The sequence below is a fragment of the Bidens hawaiensis genome, unplaced genomic scaffold (assembly GCF_021521415.1).
Source record: "Bidens hawaiensis isolate Kalapana, Puna unplaced genomic scaffold, B.hawaiensis_p1.1 tig00002273_1, whole genome shotgun sequence".
Classification (NCBI taxonomy): Eukaryota; Viridiplantae; Streptophyta; class Magnoliopsida; order Asterales; family Asteraceae; genus Bidens; species Bidens hawaiensis.
The window spans coordinates 3,382,212-3,401,707 of NW_027491121.1; the positions used below are offsets into that span (position 1 = coordinate 3,382,212).

The window sequence follows — 19,496 nt, forward strand, 5'->3', positions numbered from 1 at the left end:
ATCCAAGGTTTCGGTTTACAAAACGGGTCGGTTTACAAGATAAAAGATTACAAAACAAATACTATTCGGACCCGAAATTGATGAATGTCACATATAAGAATATAATTAATTTTAAGTTATATTTAATCAAAACAAGGTAGTTTTGATCGGTTTTACATCCAAGCTTAGATGTCTAACATCCCATATTTACTTCCCCCTTAATTAAAAACTAGCGTTGTTTAAGATTTTGAAGTTCCCTCCTACCAATGTATTGTGTTTTCAGTTTTATACTTTAAAAAGTTTCATAAATTTTATATTCCTCTTGAACTTATAAATCTCTCTCTCTCTCTCTCTCTTCAATTTGTATCTACGTTTATAAGAATTTATTTAAAATGAGGTATAGATACTTTTTTTTATTATGTTTATAATTTTAGTTATGATTTATGAGTCTTGATTTTGCTATGTGAAGATGTAGATCTCAATTTACTTTATATAATTTCTGTAAGTATTTGTTTATTCTGTGCTTATGTTCATTAATTGCAATATTAAATCTGTATATGAATATCGTTATTGTGAGCTTGTTTATTGTTTGATGTCTATGACTTAGTTACGTAGTTACATATCCATTTTGTGATTGCCTTTATTCGTTAAACATAAATTTGTTGATTAAAGGAAGAAGCTTTTTATAATTCACTATATATATATATGTAAGGCCCCATACCCGATGCCCTACATTAGACGTTGAATTTACTCATAAACACAGTTCTAAATATCAGAGTTAATTAAAACTTTTCGAGAAATATAAACTTCAACCATAATAGTACATATCATTTAAAATCTTGTCTTATCACCTCTTGTCTTTCAACATAAAAACATTATTTGATAAAAACATCACAGGTCTTCATATGCTAGCTTCTTATTCTTCTACCATGTGTCCTCCTCAAGCTAGCTATCTCATCCTACTCACCCGCGTGCATACTAAAAGTCAGCTATGTTGAGTGAGTTCTAGTTAACCAGGCAACATACAATATATTCACATACTTACATAAATACGTATCCGAAGATCCATATTTTCATCTTTTCTTACATACTTACATACTTTTTTTCATACTTACAAACATACATACTTTCATTCATACATATATGTTTTAAAGAGCATTCCGTCCTATAACCTTTGCAGATATTATTAAGGTCTATTCCCTACATTCGCAGATATTATTAGGGCATGTTCCCTCTTAACCATACCTTCTATCCGTCCTATAACCATACATACCTTTCTTCGTATACTCATACTTTCGTACATACTCATTTCATTACATACTTTTATATATACATATTTCATACTAGGCATCTTACACATTACTTTCCCTGTCGATACGTGCAATATCCGAAGATCGTTCACGCACCGACAAGCATTCATTCATAACATTCATACATACTATTACATCAATCATCATAGCATACACTTTCCATTCAAGGTAAGTGTATAAACGTTCACATTGAGTATGCACACAGCCCCGAAAACATAACCAGGAAGTGGGGCTAGAAACTCACCTGAACTCGGTTCCTCTCAGAGTTAATGGTAACTCCTCTCTTTAACTGGGCGCGGCTAATTGTATAACAATTACACATATCAATTAACTACTTCTAACTATATCATACTTTTAATTTATGGTAACCCCTAGCTACGGGAGTCCGGGGGCAGTGCCATGGCAGCGGGGTCTAGGGGCGGCAGCCCCGGTCCAAGGGGCAGAGCCCCTGGCTGGGGTTGAGTTGCCAGGTCAGCTTGGAAAAATTTTATTTTCATTAACTGTCTTAACACAAATCTCATTAGAATTATTAAATTATTATTTTATTCTCTAATCATTCGTTATGACGAATGGGTTCTGGTTAAGCATCATTCGCTATCCCATTCGTTATGACGAATGGTTCCATTCGTTATAACGAATGGCTTGTTCTGAGATGAATGAGTGCATAATGAATGACCGAGGCCATTCGTGCTTTCTAGAAGACGAATGAGGGCTCATTCGTTGCAAGCGTATCTTATAGCGAATGACATGATTCTTTATCTTAACATAACGAATAGGTGAGTAACGAATGACGAGTACTATTCGTGACTTATATAAGACGAATGAGATGTTCATTCATTACAGAGGCACGCGAATGTACCTTATTCGTTATGACTGTTTAACGAATGGCTAGACATTCGTTCCTCATAACGAATAAGCTTCAGTATTCATTCAACTTTGACTTGTAACTTGATTGGTCAAAGTCAAAATCGATATGAACCCTAAACAGTCAACAACACCAGATTTGCGATTAAACCCCGAATCATGATGAAACAACACGAAATTGGTATCATTGAATTCGCAATCACATCGCCTACAAACCCTAACTAACCAAACACTTAAACATCGCGTTTTAAATTGTGCGTTTGATTAATACATATAACCGGTTCTTTATACCATCGATTAACCCATCAAACCTTTTAGGTACCTTATGCGTTCTTATAGTGTTTTTGTATATCATATTATATCAATTGGAAATCCATCATAATCACATTAAGAGAGGTCCATCAAAATCATATTAAAGTATGATTATACGTCGTCTTGGTAGCCATAGCTCTTGCTTGTGAGGCATGGTCAAACACCAACATTTATTTGTCTATAACCAGTCGTTGATACTCATGATATTGATTATAATTTTTATAATAATATAAAAATTTAATATGTTTATCATAATTTTTTATGATACTAATTATATAAATATATTTTAGATATAAAAGATATATAAATAATAGATTCATTATGTACACCCACAAGTTTAGCTCGAACTCAAATAGTAAATCTAAAGCTCGTGCTAATTTATCAAACATGTTTATTTTTAAATTACAGTTCAGACTGATCAAGGTAGTCTAACCCTTACTCAGTTCAAGCTTTATCAAGTTGTTTACCCCTACGTACTAACAAAGGGTCCCATACTCCTACAAAGGATATGTCATGTGGAGTGCACTATTAATATATGTGTGTAGTGATTTTAATTTGACTTTGAAGTTCCTCGCTTTTAATGTAACTAAAGTAGGTTTTATACAATATTATGGGTGCACATGTGTTCATAATCGAGGTTAACGGAAAGAAGCACATGATGAGTTTCGAGTGATGTCTAAAAGTATAGAGCGGTGATATTGATGTATGTAACAAATAACTATAGATATTTTAAAACTTAAAATATTTTAATACAATATGTAAATGTCAAATGTAATACATGTTTCCAAAATTCCTTTTTTTCCTGAAACTTGAAAGTAGTACAGCTTTCTCAATTGAGCGTTTCTAACCATCCATGGTTGATGTACATCAAGGAGAAAGGTAGAAGAAAGGTTGGAAGGCGTTTGTCCTACGATGTACCCGAGACTGATTAATCCTATAGTTGTAAGAGAGACAAACCCCGAACAAGCAAGTACGACACGAATGTCGTGTCATGAACATTCCTAGCCATCACCTCAATCCATCAAATGTACGTTATACGAACGCATGGCATATCCGCATATGACTGTATACGAATGGATAGTTTATATAACAGGAGAATAAGCATATGATCAGTATATAACATAACTTTATTATATGGGTCATGTATAGTGTATAGCATGACATTTGCTGTCATATACACTCGTATGTTAACAAATCATAAATCCTAAACAACACCATTAAATCATATTAGTGTCACATATATATATATATATAAGGAGAATTTGTTCATATTAATAATCATCACCATCACTTACCTATCCTCCAACCGGAGATAAAAATGATGTATATCATAAACTATCATTCTCTCCTTCTCCTCATCCTCTCCATATCAACACTCACCCTATCCACCTTCCTCTACCGCCGTCGCTCCGCCCGTAAAACCCCAACCCCCCAATCCTACCCATTCATCAGAAACACAAACGCAATCCTCCGCAACCGCCACGGCTTCCATGACCGGCTCACCGACACACTCTCCACCACCCCAACCCTCACCCTCAAAGTCCAAGGCTTCCTCGGTCGCCCCTACCGCATCGTCACGGCCGATCCCACCAACCTCTCACACATCCTACGCTCCAACCTCCATACTTACATCAAACCCACAAATTAAACCTCCGCCATGCAAGAACTCCTCGGCTACGGCATCTTAAACTCCGGTGGCAGGTTATGGCACTCCCAAAAGACGATCACGAGTCAGCTATTAACCTCAAGAGCCCTAATAGCCTTCGCTTCCAACACCATCCGACAACAACTCGCTCACTCCTTAATCCCCACTCTTTCAACATACGTAGATAATATTAATCATGAAACCATCGATTTACAGCAACTCCTTAGGAGATTCTGCTTTGATAACATATGCAAAGTGGTGTTTGGAGATGACGTGCTGACGTCAGATTCAAGGGAGACAACAAGATACTTGTTGTTTGTTCAAGCGTTTTATGATGCCATGGAACATGCATCCCACAGGTTGATGTCGCCGGTGCCGGCGGTGTGGAAAGTTAAGAGGTTTTTTAATGTTGGGAGTGAGAGGACATACAAAGAATCAATGGAAATTGTGAATAAGTTTGTTATGGATGTAATTAAATGGAAAGAAACACAGAATAGGTACAAAGATAGTGAGGATTTACTGTCGGAATTGATGGTTGTGAGTTCGGATATGGGGTTTGACGATGAAGGAAGGAGGGAGTTCTTGAGAGATATGGTCGTCAACTACTTATACGCAGGTAAATGAGCCGAGCCTGAACTTCGTTTATAACGCTTTATTTTTTTCTTTTTTGAACGGCAAATTAGGATCACTCACGGACCACTGGAGTATCATCGTGTCACCAGCAGAACCACGCGATCATATCCATCTCCACTAGACAATAATGTCTAACCACCAATTCATGAGGAAACCCAATAAATCTTGGGAAAATCCCCTTGTGAGATTCGAACCCAAGACATTATGGTTCCTAAGCCTTATCCCACCACCAAGATGCCACTAGGCTATAGCGCTTTATTAAACTGGCTTGCAAAACTAGACGAGCCACTTAATTATATTACGCTTTAATGCTAGGAAAAACCACAAAAATAACTATTATTATCGGAGATTCGGGTCTTCCTTAATCAAATTAACAAAATAAACTTGTTATAATAATAATAATAATAATAATAATAATAATAATCTAATCTAACTATCTATATAATTGCCTACCATGAAATCCTATGTGTCGCTTTCAAGTTGTCCCCCAAGTTCTCTAGAGCCACCAGATTGCTTGATTTCTAAATGGAGGCTTCTTATGCATTTGATCCAAAATCGCGGGTATGGGTATTACCGAACCCAGATAGTCTTTAAGTGGGTTATAACATCTCATTTATTTGTGAAACTCTTTCATAATGAAACAATAATTTTCGCGGGTCGTGGGTCTCACCAAACCCGGATAACCCTTAAACGGGTTATAACATCTCATATCATCAAATAATAATTTCCACGAGTTATGGATCTTACCAAACCCTAATAACTCTCAAATGAGTTATAAGATCTTATTTATTGGTAAATACTTTCATCCTCAAACCCTAATTTAATTTATCTTCTTTACATGATCTCCATTGATGATCTATCATCTCCATCGCCGGTTAACTTTCGATACTACCCGTCGTCATCAACTACATCAATGTCCCCTTTTTCATTAGACAAATATTTGTGTTCATGTTTGTTCATTTAAAAAAAATCAACATGTTCGTATTCGTGTATTTTTGTTCGTTAAAAATCTAAAAAACCTACACATCTTAATTGAAAATACCCAAACGCAAAAAAATACAATTACAAACTAATATATATGTATTAAATTAAAACAAACTACGATAAAAAATAAAATAAATAATCATAAAATAGCAAAGCGATTAAAATCAAAAACTTAAATAAACTCTCGTAACACGGGAGGATCAAACTAGTAATAATAATAATAATAATAATAATAATAATAATAATAAGATGCAGCTCAAGATTGAAATCCGCAGAGCCAAAATACACTTTGATGATATTTTTGCATTTACAGGTAAAGATACAACTTCAACTGCACTTACATGGTTCTTCTGGTTATTAGACGGACACCCACATTGCAAACACATGATCCACAAAGAACTCTCCACATTAACGAAATCATACGGCCTCACTAATCCACTAAATCTCACCTCCGACAAGTTAGAAGGATTGTATTACCTGCGTGCTGCTCTATCGGAAGCCATGCGACTCTTTCCGCCCGTGCCAATAAACTCTACGTTGGCTGTTGACAATGATATACTACCCGATGGTACATACGTCAGACAAGGGTGGTCCATTGGTTACTCAACTTATGCGATGGGACGAATGGAGAAAATTTGGGGTTCCGATTGTAGAGAATATAAACCCGAAAGATGGTTGGATATTAATGGAGTGGATGAGCCACCGTTACCTGTTCAGTGTAAGTGCCCGATTTTTAGTAGTGGAAATAGATTGTGTTTAGGGAAAGAGGTGGCTTACTTACAGATGATGGCGGTGGTCGTGGCGGTTTTGCACAAGTTTGAGATTGAGGTGGTTGGTGGCGGTGGGACGCCGGATAAAATGGTGGATCCACCGTATAGTAGGTCTGTTTTTTTTGCGTATGGAAAATGGGTTGCATGTACGAATAAAGAAGAGACAACAAAGTAAGGATACAAAAGGTGTGGTGCTTCTTTTGTTTGGAATGTTTTTGGTGGGTTTATCCTTGTATAAACACAAACAAAATAAAAAGTGATATTTGTCTAACTCAAACTTAATTATGAATAATTATATCAATAAATGAATTACATGTGTTTATTTAGTACCAAACATGATATGGTGACAAAATCGAAAAACAATGTGATAAGGTTATCAACTGTCTAAGAATAGTGTGCATAAACCTCGTTACAATTGGACTGCATTAGGGTGTTTATAAGTCAGGTTTAACTAGAACTTAGCATATATATATGTTTACAAACCGTGTCAGTTTGACTCGGGTTGAATTTACAAATCTAGTTAAATATTGAGCTCAACTCGGCTTGGTTTTAAACTAAGCCAACTTGGTTAAGTACTATGTTATTGTGTTTGTATTAAGTTCAAGTGAAATTTTGACTCGGAAATAAGGAAACCTTTTAGAGATAAAGTAAAGGCAAATTTGTTGGGAATTGTGAGACCCTTAATTTCGGTGTGTGAAAAGGGAGTTATAGTTGCCATTGTGTGAGTGCTAGTTGTTGTAATTACTCAAGGATGTGCGAGTACCGGTTGTTACGAACACTTAAGTTGTGAGAGTATTGGTCAGCTGTGAATAATTGAGGTTATGAGAGAACTCAAAAGACAAGCAAAGACTTAACTTTGCGAGAACTCAAGGTTATGAGTACTTTAGTTTACTAGTACTAATTACTATGTGAATACTTATATAGCACTTGCATGGATACTAAAAACTGCGGGTAGCAGGAGGTTTCGAGTGCTTGTCCTGTAAACACTAGCAATGGCAGTGCAAAAGAATGAAACTAAATGTCCGAAGTGAAACCCCAAAAAACCGATGCTTGTGATCAGAAAAAGAGATGAGATTAGTAATGTTAGATGAGATTAATAATGTTAAGAAAACCGAAAGACTTGAAATTTCTAATAATTATGTGTTTGGCAAATTATTTAATTAACCTATATTAGAGACAATGTAAATAGACAAATTTTAGAGGTTGTATCATGTAGATATGGGTTAAGCATGTCTATGGTTCAAAACTACAATTGCTAATTACAATTATCAATATACAAAACATCATTAACACTTTCATTACACACACTACAAGGTTTAACTTGGTATCAAAGACAAGGGCTATTCTTCGGTGCCAAGAATCGTCTCCATCATTATTGTCATTGAAAAAAGGTCACAATTGTTGATCAGTTTCCTGTTTAGAGTTTGTAGGTCCCTTGGAAGGATCAAACAACAAGCAACTAGTGATCTTGGATCAATCTGGACCATTAGCTAGCAAAAATCACTAGTGGTTAACCAAGATCACGGATCTTGTAGTGTTGGGTTATTACCTGATGGTAGAAGGATGAGAGGAGGGGAAAGTACGTGAAAGGATAAGATACTTGCAAAAGGTAATTTTAGCATGTGCATGCTTCACCTTTTACAGGTGAAGCAATTGTCATGCTTACTTCTATTATTCACGGCCCAATGGGCTTTGTTTACAATGTCTCAGGCCTAAACATATAATAAGAGAAACCAACAAGCTAACTAGTATACATCATGAGCGGATCAAGTAAATACAAAAAACTAATAAACAAAACGAGACCCAATGGGAGTTTATCTTCCGTGATTGGGATTTCCTTTTCTACCGACATCGGTCAACCGCAGTTTATTAATATTAATTAACAACCCCTAACGGCATGTAAAATATACACCCCATACTACAAGATTTTAATTACAATTTTGAAAAGTGATGAAATCAAATCAAACGTCAATTCTTTGCTCTTGTGGGACTACCGGTTCACTTTGTTGTCTTTTCTTCACACGTACATTCAACCCATTTTTCATACTTAAAAGAAGAGATAAACCATAAGGTGGATCCACCATTTTCTCCGGCGTCCCACCGCCGCCAATCACCTCAATCTCAAACTTATGCATGACAGCCACAACCACCAACTTCATCTGTAAGTAAGCCATTTCTTTCCCCAAACACATCCTAAACCCACCATGAAAAACCGGATACTTATACTGATCCAACGGCTGATACACCCCATCACCATCCAACCATCTTTCTGGTTTAAATTCTCTACAATCGGAGCCCCATAGTTTCTCCATTCTTCCCATTGCATAGGCTGAGTAATCAGCAAACCACCCTTTTCCAACGTATGTACCGTCGGGTAGTATATCGTCATCCACTGTCAATCTAGAGTTGATGGGCACAGGTGGGAAGAGTCGCATGGACTCTGATAGAGCAGCATGCAGGTAATTCAGATTCTTCAAGTCGTCGAATGTGAGATTTAGTGGATGAACAAAGTGGGATGATGCCATTAGTTTAGAGAATTCTCTGTGGATCATGTGTTTGCAATGCGGGTGTCCGTCTAATAACCAGAAGAACCATGTGAGTGCTGTTGAAGTTGAATCTTTACCTGTATGGACAGAAAATATATATTATTTAGTTCTTTTTATTATAACTTTATGTATAAACATAATTCTTATTACATTAACTAACAGAGATTATATAATTAAATAGAAAATTATCTACGTTTACTAGCTAGCTTAAGCGAATCTCGGCTTAGACTCATATTAAGCAAACTTATTTCAACCTTGAGCTTAAGCTTGTTTAAGTTTGTTTTGATTAGAGTTTTTTTACGTCAATTCGAGTAACTCACATGCGGCCTAACTTGTTTACACGCAGCTTGGCATATATTGGATTACGTTGGCATAAGAGGTTCAACATGACATGGAGATTCATGTCTAGAGAAACAAATTTTTATCCAGAAGCACTTTCTTAATTAGAAAAGGTAAAATAATATTTTAGTAAATAAAAAGGTAAAGGCTATTTTATCAAATTCAATAGCAAAAATGGTCATTTTTCCCTAAACATATTAAATAAAGGAATATCCTATATTAAATAAAGTTAAGTAAATAAGAGTTTTGTTATACTTCAATCAACATCAAGCTCGAACTCGACAATTAAAAGCTCGGAAACTTGGGCTAAGGCTCGATGTATTAGACAAAATACTTTTAAGGTCAAGGTGATTTAAGCTGATCAATTCAAGCTTAACACTTTGACTCGTTTACACCCATACCTGCTAGTATGAAGCTGATGACGATATCTCTCAAGAACTTCCTCCTTTCATTATCATCATCAAATCCCATATCCTGGCTTGAAGCCATAAATCTCGAAAGTAAATCCTCATCATCTCTACAACCAATTTGTGTTTCCTTCAATTTAATCACATCCATAGCAAATCGATTCACAATCTCAATTGCCTCTTTAAACTTCCTCTCACTCCCAATATTCAAAAACCTCTTTAACTTCCACACCACTGGCAAAGGCGACATAATCCGGTTCGACGTATGATCCAACGCAACATCAAACGCTTGAACAAACAACAAGTAACTAGAATCCTTCGAACCCTTACTATCCACTGTTAATAAACACGTGTCAACTCCGAAGGCCACGTTACAAATATTATCAAAACTAAACTTCCTAAGCACTTGTTGTAAATCTAGTGTATTATCTCCAACAGACAAAAGATAAGGGATTAATGATTTAACAATTTGTGATTCAACAGTTTGGGATATAAACGTTCTTAAAGACTTGGTGTTGAACTCATGGCTAGCAATCTTACGTTGGGACGACCAAAGGTTACCATCAGAGTTGAATATACCACCGCCAAGGAGTTCTTGTAGGACAGAAGTGTAACGGGTGCCTTTGATGTAATTAAGGAAGTTGGAACGTAGGATGTGTTGGAGGTTGGTGGGGTCCGCGGTGCAGATACCGTGGGAGAGGTTAAGGAAGCCGTTGACTTGGAGAGTGAGAGTTGGGGTGGTGGAGAGCATGTCGGTGACCCAGTCGTGGAAGCGGTGGCGGTTGCGGAGGAATCCGATGATGTTTCCGATGAGTGGGTGGGATTGGGGTGTTGGGTTCTTGACGGCGGAGTGACAGTGGCGGGTAAGTCGGTAGAAGAGTGTGGATAGAGTGAGTACCGACACAGAGAGGATAAGGAGATGGAGAATATCAGCCACCATTTTCTATTTTTAAAAGACAAATAAATAACAATTCATCTTCTTACCCCCTTCAAAAACCCTAAATCTCAAATACACATACCTTAAATACCAATTCATCTTCTTCCCCATTAGCAATCAATAACAAAACGCGTATGTTAATTACAGTTACCTCATTTTCACAGTCTTCCTTTTCACCACCATCAACCATCTGTCGCCGTCTTCCTCCTTACGGACCAAAACCCTCTGCCGCTGTCTTCCTCTTTATCACCATCAACTCACCCGCTCAGCCGTGATCCTAATTTCATCCGATGGGTTTCGGTTCGGGTACCAGTTCTAAGCCCTAACCCCCAATAATAATAAATTGATTAACAATGGAAATCTACGGTTTGGTTTAACATGAAGAAGATGATGAGATTTAGAAAAGAGCAACTGGATGATGAATTGATGATGGGATGATGTTTAGGGTTTGAGGTTGATGATGATGAAGATCATCAGATTATTATTATTGTTATTTTTATTGTAATTATTTATTATTATGTGTTATTATTAATGTTATTGTTATTATTATATTTATTATTTATTAGAAGAAGATTACTAAAATACCCTTAATATGTTGGTATTATTACTAAAATACCAACAGTCAACGGTCAACTAACGGTGAGAGTAAAAAAAAACCCGCCGGATAAACACAGGTGCGCAACACGCGCAAATTCGTTTTTAGGGGCTATTTCATCTCCCGACGATATATTTCAGGGAGTCAAATTGGAATTTTCTCTTTATGTTTTTGTGTATATTTTGCTTTTATTTTTGTTTTTTTAGTTCCGATATCGTAACGTACGTGACGGAGACAGACCAACTTTGTGCTGACTTATTGCTTCAACACTCGGGTTTTACCAAAGCTCGAGATTTACTGACCGACGCCACCTCATTGGTACACCTCAGTATTTTTTTTAATTGTGCTATTTATGTTTTTGTGTATATTTTGTTTTTATTTTTGCTTTTTAGTTCCGATATCGTAACGTACGTGACGGAGACTGACCAAATTTGTGTTGACTCATCGCTTCAACACTCGGGTTTTACCAAAGCTCGAGATTTACTGACCGACGCCACCTCACACCTTAGTATTTTTTTTTTAATTGTGCTATTTATGTTTTTGTGTATATTTTGTTTTTATTTTTGTTTTTTAGTTCCAATATCGTAACGTACATGACGGAGACTGACCAAATTTGTGTTGACTCATCGCTTTAACACTTGGGTTTTACCAAAGCTCGAGATTTACTGACCGACACCACCTCATTGGTACACCTCAGTTTTTAAATTGTTTTTAGTGCATATGCCATAACGCACATAACCAAAATTGAACGAATTCGTGTCGACTTACCACTTTAATCTACAATGTTTGGGTTTTACCAACGCTCCTAAAAGGGTTAAATGTGTATAAATTTGAAGTCTTAATTTCAACGTTTGATTAATAAAAAGGTTTATATACTTTTAAGAGTTAATATTCGCATTTTATATCTTGAATCCGTATGTTCATGTCCGTTTGTATTCCCAGAACCGTCCATTAAATTCACAAAAAATAAATCGTAAATAAACAGAAAAAGTTACGGTATTGTAAGGCAAGCCTTTGATCGGGAACCATTTTATTATGTTTTTTTCCTTTTTTTTGGTGGTACTTCTGGTACCGTAACGATTAATGAGCATGACAGAAACCGACCGAATTCGCGCAAACTCACCGACTCAACACTAGGGACCGTCAACGCTCGGGTTTGATAAATACCCACGTATTATCGACCGACGTCACCCCATTGGTTCACCTCAATTTTTATATATATGATTTTTTGTTTAGTTCTGGTACCATAACGAGTAACTGAACAATTTTTTTTGTTTTAGTTCCGGTACTGTACGAACGTAGCCAATACTATGTCTGGGTTTTATCGACCGATTTTTCCGCGCAACGCGCAGGTAGCTTGCTAGTATAGAGTAAGAAAGAAATTTGGCACCACAAACTTGGTTTCTGATACAGTTTTGTTTTTAATATATAAATAAATTATAGTTTCCAGCAAGAACCTAAGCTAAGTTCTGGCAGCATGTCATATATTTGTTTGCTTAACTTTGTTGGTGTTGATGGGGTAGTTACCTACACCCGGGTTCGACTCCCGGTTTGTTAACTTTGGTTTGGTGGGCCATGTCTGCTGTAAACCTTTTATCTGCATTGAAAATGCTACCTCTTTATTTTAAGTTTAACATTAGAGAACTATTTGAAGTTTCAACAAATAACATTATTGCAAGCTTTATTATTTGTTTCCATTTTATGCCTTCCATTTTATGCCTTGAAAACATATTTAAAGTCGGGACATTTCTCAAAAACTAAGTCGGGACATTTCTCAAATAGTTTTTGAGATTATGTTTTACATACAAGAATTTATACTCTCCTTTTTAACAAAGATTACATATTATAACATAGGCATTACCGAGTCCTACCTTCAGGAAAAACGTTGTGTGGTGGTTTCTTTTGGATTCAACGTATGTTGAAACTGCATTGTTTGCAAAGAAATGTTTTCCGTAAAAAACGTTTTTTTATTTTTTGTTTTAATTTAGACGAGTTACCCATATTATACCTTCACCTAGCAACCAAATAAATAACCACATTTATTTACAATTATATAAACAAAACTTGCCGCCATCGTATGATCAGAATTTAGATAATTGTTCTTTGTTAGTGTCAAAATGATAGTCGTCGTGATATTTTTGTGTATTCACGTTAAGATATTCGGTTTCATTGCCAAGTTCCTCGCGCAACGCGCGTGGGGAACTTACTAGTTGAAAAGTATTTAGCTATGCCTATTAACAGCTGGTTATTTGCTTATTTTTTTGAGGATATCGATTTAATATTAGGGGTTAAATTATTCTATAGAGGGAATAAACATGAGAATGATTAAAAAACTTTATAGTTAACACAAAAAAACCTCTCATAAAAAGTAAAAAAATAATTAATAAAAAAGTTATCTCAAAATTTAATGAAAAAAGTAAAAACACAAAAAAGATTCCACCGTCTTTCTCGTTCTCAAAAAAATAAAAAAAAACAATGGTAAGTGAAAAAGATCATTGTGTTTTGTGTTTATTTTCATAATTGAGTGCATTTTTCCTTTATATTGTGTTATATTACTTAACATTGTGTTATATTTTGTTCGGCATTGTGTTATATTTTGTGATCTATTGCGTCTTTTTTATTTATAATTGTGTTTTTTGTTCATTTTCGTCATTATGTCTTTTCGTCAATTTTTTAAAATTTTTAACTTTTTTTTTTATTTTTTTTAACGGGAAAAATAGCGGAAACATTTTATTTTTTAATTTTTTTTGTTTTTTATTTATATTTTGAGTTATAATTTTTTTATTATTTTTTAATTATTTTTTAAAATTTATTTTAAGTGGTTTTTTTTGTGGTCACAAATGCTTCTCACACATCTCATTTTTCTCCATTTGTAATTTAACTTTACCCTAGCTTTTATCCCTTGTATTACGGGGTTGTTTTATATTATTCGTTTATAATATTTATATATTATATTGAATTTTAATTTTATTTATTGTAATGAAGTTAATAATATACTTAAGATTTGATGATAAAAGTGTTTCACAATTAAAAGAGATGTTATAACCCGGTTTAAAAACTATTTGGGTTTGGTGAGACTCATGACCTACTTATTTTTTTACTATAAAGTTGCCTTTTAATTTAAATAATATCTTTTTTTTTTAATTCGGATGCTAATTTTTAGTATATCCATATTTTTAAGGATTTTCTTATCAAATATTTGGTGAGATTAATTTTTAATTTAATGAGGTGTTATAACCCGTTTAAAGACTATCTGGGTTTGCTGAGACTCATACCCGTAAATTCGGGTTAAATACAAAAAAAAACATCCATTTGCAAATAAAGCAATATGCTATACAGTTTGAGAGAACGTAGAAATGTTTCATTTATATGTATTTAAGACAAATCCTCTTACTAAAACCTTTGATTACCCCATTTTTAAAGACAAACAAGTTTTAGTTTTTTCGCTAATAAAAATTATGATATGAAAATAATCAAGTTAACGTTTGTTAACCGGTTAAATAAGGTGATAATATGTGAGTCAATGGTTGTGCTCGGGTTGACATGTTTATCTCTCTTAACTTAATTGGATATTCTTGGTTGTTTTGGCTCTTAGTGGGTATTATTTTTGTAGAAAATTTTGAGATTCAAAAAATGTATAGTAGAAGATCCCGATTTTAGTTTCCGAGGGGCCTACTTAAATTGTTTAAGAGTAGCTTCATTGTTTATCTTTTTGGGCTTTTTGAAAAATGTCTTGATCTCTTTGAGTGCATATGTTTTTGTAAGTTTCTTCCATTCATTACTAGATTAATGTGGTGACCTCATCCACCAAACAGATAAAGCACTAGTTAAATAAGCCAAACATGATACTTGTTGTTTCTACACCATCTTCTTTATCACTATGCTGCCAAAGCTATTGTGCTTGCATCTTGCATTTTTCTTCCCGTCATCATCATTATTAGTATCAATTAAGGTTATGTTGCTTGTGAGTAATGTTTGAATCTTAATCTTAAGTTCGAATCATTTATTATTTATTAGTCAGTTTTATTAAAAGTTCCTTACACATTTATAGTTAATTTTTATATATTTATAACTATATTATTCATATTTAACACAATATATAATTTTTAATATTTTTATAATATATATTGGTGTAAATATATTTTTATGCATTTTAGATAAAAGGTATATAAATAACCGATTCATTTACTTACATCCGTATATATGCTCAAACTTGAACATGAATCTCAAGCTTATGCATTAATGTTAAACATGCTTGTTTTTAAATTAAAGTTCAGACTTAAATCCTTAATGTCGCGTAGCTATCCTTGACTCTATTCAAGCTTTCAAGTCGTTTATCCCTACTAAGTAGTAAGAGCATTCACATCAGGTCCTTTAAAATATTTGTGAGAGAAATCTCTAAAAAATTTTAGAGAATGGTAAGTGGTTGTGAATAAAGGAGAGAGAAAATTTAAAGAGATGGAGTAAATTTTGAGTAAATTTAAAGAACCATGTTCATCCTCTATTTATTTTTTAATATATTTGAAAGTGGTTGTGAGAAGAGATAGAAGATAATGATAAAGATGTAAAAAATTAATATTTAATTGTATGTGAAAGAGAAAATGTAATATTTTTTAGTGTAATTATAAAAATAGAGATGGAAAGATATGATTTGAATGCTCACAAATCTACCCATACTCCTCCAAAGGGATATGTCATGTGGAGTACGAGCAATCGTGCACTATTAATTTATGTGTGTACTGTACTGATTTAAATTTGACTTTAAAGTTGATCGTTTTTAATGCAATTAAAATATCTTTCATACCATTTTATTTTATGGGCGGTACATGTGTTCATAATCGAGGATAACGGAGAGAAGCACATGACGAGTTTCACCTATTTTTGCAATAATAGTTTGTTTCATTGCGAGATTGACCATATTTTATATTGGTCGGATCTATTACTTGTTTTCAAAGGACATTTAAACGTTAATTTTTAAAATGACAGTGAAGGTGATTCTCAAAGTATAGCCGGTGAATTTGACTTGGAGGGTGAGAGAAGGGGTGATCTAGTCATGGAATCTGAAGTCAGTGGTGAATCTAGAACCAAATGGCAGGGTAACGTTCAAATTTTTTTTACTGTATTTCATACAATTTAAACTAAATAAAAATTAAAACACGATGGTAAATAAATTTAAACACAAGAGCTGCATATTTCTCTCATTCGATTTTTGAAAGCTTGAAATTGAGCCATTACATCCTTTTCATTTACTATATTAAAAGTTTCTCTTTCGACCGCACAAATTAAAGTATTGTTCAGATACTTATCACCCATATGATTGCGCAAATTCGTCTTGATAAGCTTCATTTTAGAAAAACATCTTTCAACGGTTGCGGTTGTAGCCGGTAAAACAAACGCTAGCTTCAATATACGATAACTAAAGGAAAAGTGGCGTGTTTTCAGGTTTTCACCATTACACGAGCAAGGTCACACATTCCACCCAATTTTACAAATTTATCATCTTCGTTTAAAGTTTGATAAAAGGTCATAAGATCACCCGAAATACATTCTCTTTCTTCATTACTAAAGTCATTCGGATACATATTAGAAAGTGCCACTATCTTCGATATGTTAAACTTAGAAAACGAATAACAAGGATTTAAACCGGACATATTTTCTATCAAACTAGTTGAATTACCTCACTCGCCATGTTCTTGAGTTTTTTAATCAAGGAAAGAAAATGAAAGGAGAGGGAAGGATAAGAAAGGAAAGGGAAGGGAAGGAAATTTTTTTAATTAGGTGTGTTCTTGAGTTTGAAGGAAATTAGAGGAAAGGAAAGAATAATCATGTTAAAAAATAGTTATCCTTAGGAATTTTCTCATTTTTGGGAGGATAACTTATTAGGAAAATACATTAATTTAATCCCTCCTAACTCCTCCTACTCCTTTCCTTTCCATCCTAAAAAAAAACTCAAAAACACTAATTTTTTAACTATCCTTAGTTTTTCTTTCCTTTCTCTCCTTTAAAAAAACTCAAGAACATGGCGTAAATCTATTTCCAAATTCTTGAATTTGCATATCCATAACGGTATTAAAACCTTCAACCTCAAAATGTTGTCGATCAGTAGATTAGTAATGATATTCTTTTGGTTTCGTTAATTACCAATATCTAACATCTTAATCTTGTTTTTTTCACAAAAAAGATGTCACTCTAGCCAACATCTTGTCAAACCCGTTTTGTGTTAGATTATTCAATGTTCGGTTTGTGCCACTTATCAGCTTAGACGCTTCTAAAAGTCTTGATTTTTTGTGAAGATGTTTTGATAGAGTATTTGTGAGACCTAAAATATCGTCCAATAAGTGTGTGTGTATATATATATATATATATTATTTTAAGTGTAACATATATTATTTTAAGAGTTAATGGGTGTAAAGCCCTAGTCCCGGTGTCCTACATTGGCGTTAGATTTACTCATAAATATAGTTCTAAATATCATAGTTAATTTAAACTTTCACGGAATAATAAAACTTCAATCATTTATTACAAAACATTCATAACTTGTCTTTGGAAACATAACTTAAATATCTTATTAAAACATCATGACAAATCTTCAGATGTCAGCCTCTTCAGTTCCTGCCATGTATCTCCCTCAAGCTCCCTGCTTCAGTCTATTTATCTGCATGCATACTAAAAGTCAGCTACGCTGAGTGAGGTCTAGTTAACCAGGCAACATACAATACATTCACATACTTACATATATACGTATCTGAATATACATATAACATACTTAGCTTGCTACCTTTCTTACATATTGTCATACTTTTATTCTTTCTTTCATACATACATTCATATATATTTTAAGAGCATTTCGCCCTATAACATTCACATATATTATTAGGGTATGTCCCTTCATTCGCATATATTGTTAGGGTCTGTTCCCTTCATTCGCATATATTATTAGGGTATGTTCCCTACATTCGCACAACCATAACTTCATACTATCATTCATACGATTTCATATATACCGTGCTTTATCATTCATACATACTTTATACACAATTACATATTCTAACACTTACCTTCCTTGGCGATATGTGCAATATTCGAAGATCGTTCACGTACCAACAATCATTCATTCATAACTTCGATAACTATCACACATATCATATATGTCATACACTTACCACTTAAGGTAAGTGTATTAACTATTCACATCGAGTATGCACACAACCCCGAAAACATAATAAGGAAATGAGGTTAGAAACTCACATGTAAGTGATTCCTTTCAGAGTTAATGGTAACTCTTTTTCTTAATTGGGCGCGACTAACTGTATAACAATTACATGTGTCAATTAACTAGCATTATCCATATTATATTTCTAGGTTATTGTAACCCCTAGCTACAGGGGTCCGGGGGCAGCGCCCCTGGTAGCGGGATTCTAGGGGCGGCAGCCCCTAGCGGGGTCCAAGGGGTAGAGCCCATGGCTGGGATTAAATTATTTAATCATTAGAAAACTGAATTTCAATTATTTAATCAAATCAAATCTTCATTTTAAACGTTACCCTTCATTATTAATTATTCACTTATTCTTCCATATCTATCGTTTACGTACGTATACGTTGTTCATCTTTCGTTTATTAAAAATCATCTTAATCCAGCGTATAAGTTTTCATGGGTGTATAAGTTAATTGGGCGTGTAAGTTAGGGTGGCACATAAGTCCTTATCCAACGTGTAAGTTTTCCCAACGTATAAGTTATACATACACGCCACATATATACATATACGTTTACATACATAAACAGTGGTGTACTTATACGGTGCATGCATACATATACGTGGCTCGCCCTTATATGCTATCTAAATACTTATGGGTTGTCCGCACTTATACAGCTCATACATACACGCTGCATTTATCTTATACGTTGAACATACTTATGTGGTCCTTCATACTTATGCACTGCCTGAACTTATACGCTGCTTAAACTTATACGGCGTATAAGTTCAGTTCAGCTCCTTATTACGCATTTCTAGGTTTATCTTCGATTCCGGCACCGTCAGCCGCCGTTAACCAACATGATTGGTCGGGTTTGATCGTTTATGGCCTAGGTAGCTTCGGGGTGTCCAGATATGAGCCAAGGTGGCCCTTAAGCTTGTTTTTGATTGATTAAACACCCGAATAAAGCTAGTCTAGATC

General features: G+C 34.5%; 1 protein-coding gene and 1 pseudogene across 1 annotated transcript; one reads left to right on the forward strand and one right to left on the reverse strand.

The window, feature by feature from the left end:
* The first annotated feature begins 3,749 nt into the window (after window positions 1–3,749).
* LOC143613731 (cytochrome P450 CYP94D108-like) lies at window positions 3,750–6,757 on the forward strand (annotated as a pseudogene).
* Window positions 6,758–8,400: 1,643 nt separating this feature from the next.
* Window positions 8,401–10,749, reverse strand: LOC143614627 (cytochrome P450 94A1-like). The gene is made up of 2 exons (XM_077088011.1): window positions 9,784–10,749; window positions 8,401–9,120 (listed from the first exon to the last, which is right to left on the reverse strand). Exons 1-2 carry the CDS (start codon window positions 10,727–10,729, stop codon window positions 8,459–8,461), a joined length of 1,608 nt encoding a protein of 535 aa, XP_076944126.1. The 5' UTR covers window positions 10,730–10,749; the 3' UTR covers window positions 8,401–8,458.
* Between the last annotated feature and the right edge of the window lie 8,747 nt (window positions 10,750–19,496).

Coding starts and splice junctions, on each gene's coding strand:
- LOC143614627 (XM_077088011.1), bottom strand. CDS start 10,729: ATGGTGGCTGATATTCTCCATCTCCTTATCCTCTCTGTGTCGGTACTC. Junction 9,121..9,783: donor CATCAGCTTCATACTAGCAG/GTATGGGTGTAA, acceptor CTGTCCATACAG/GTAAAGATTCAACTTCAACA.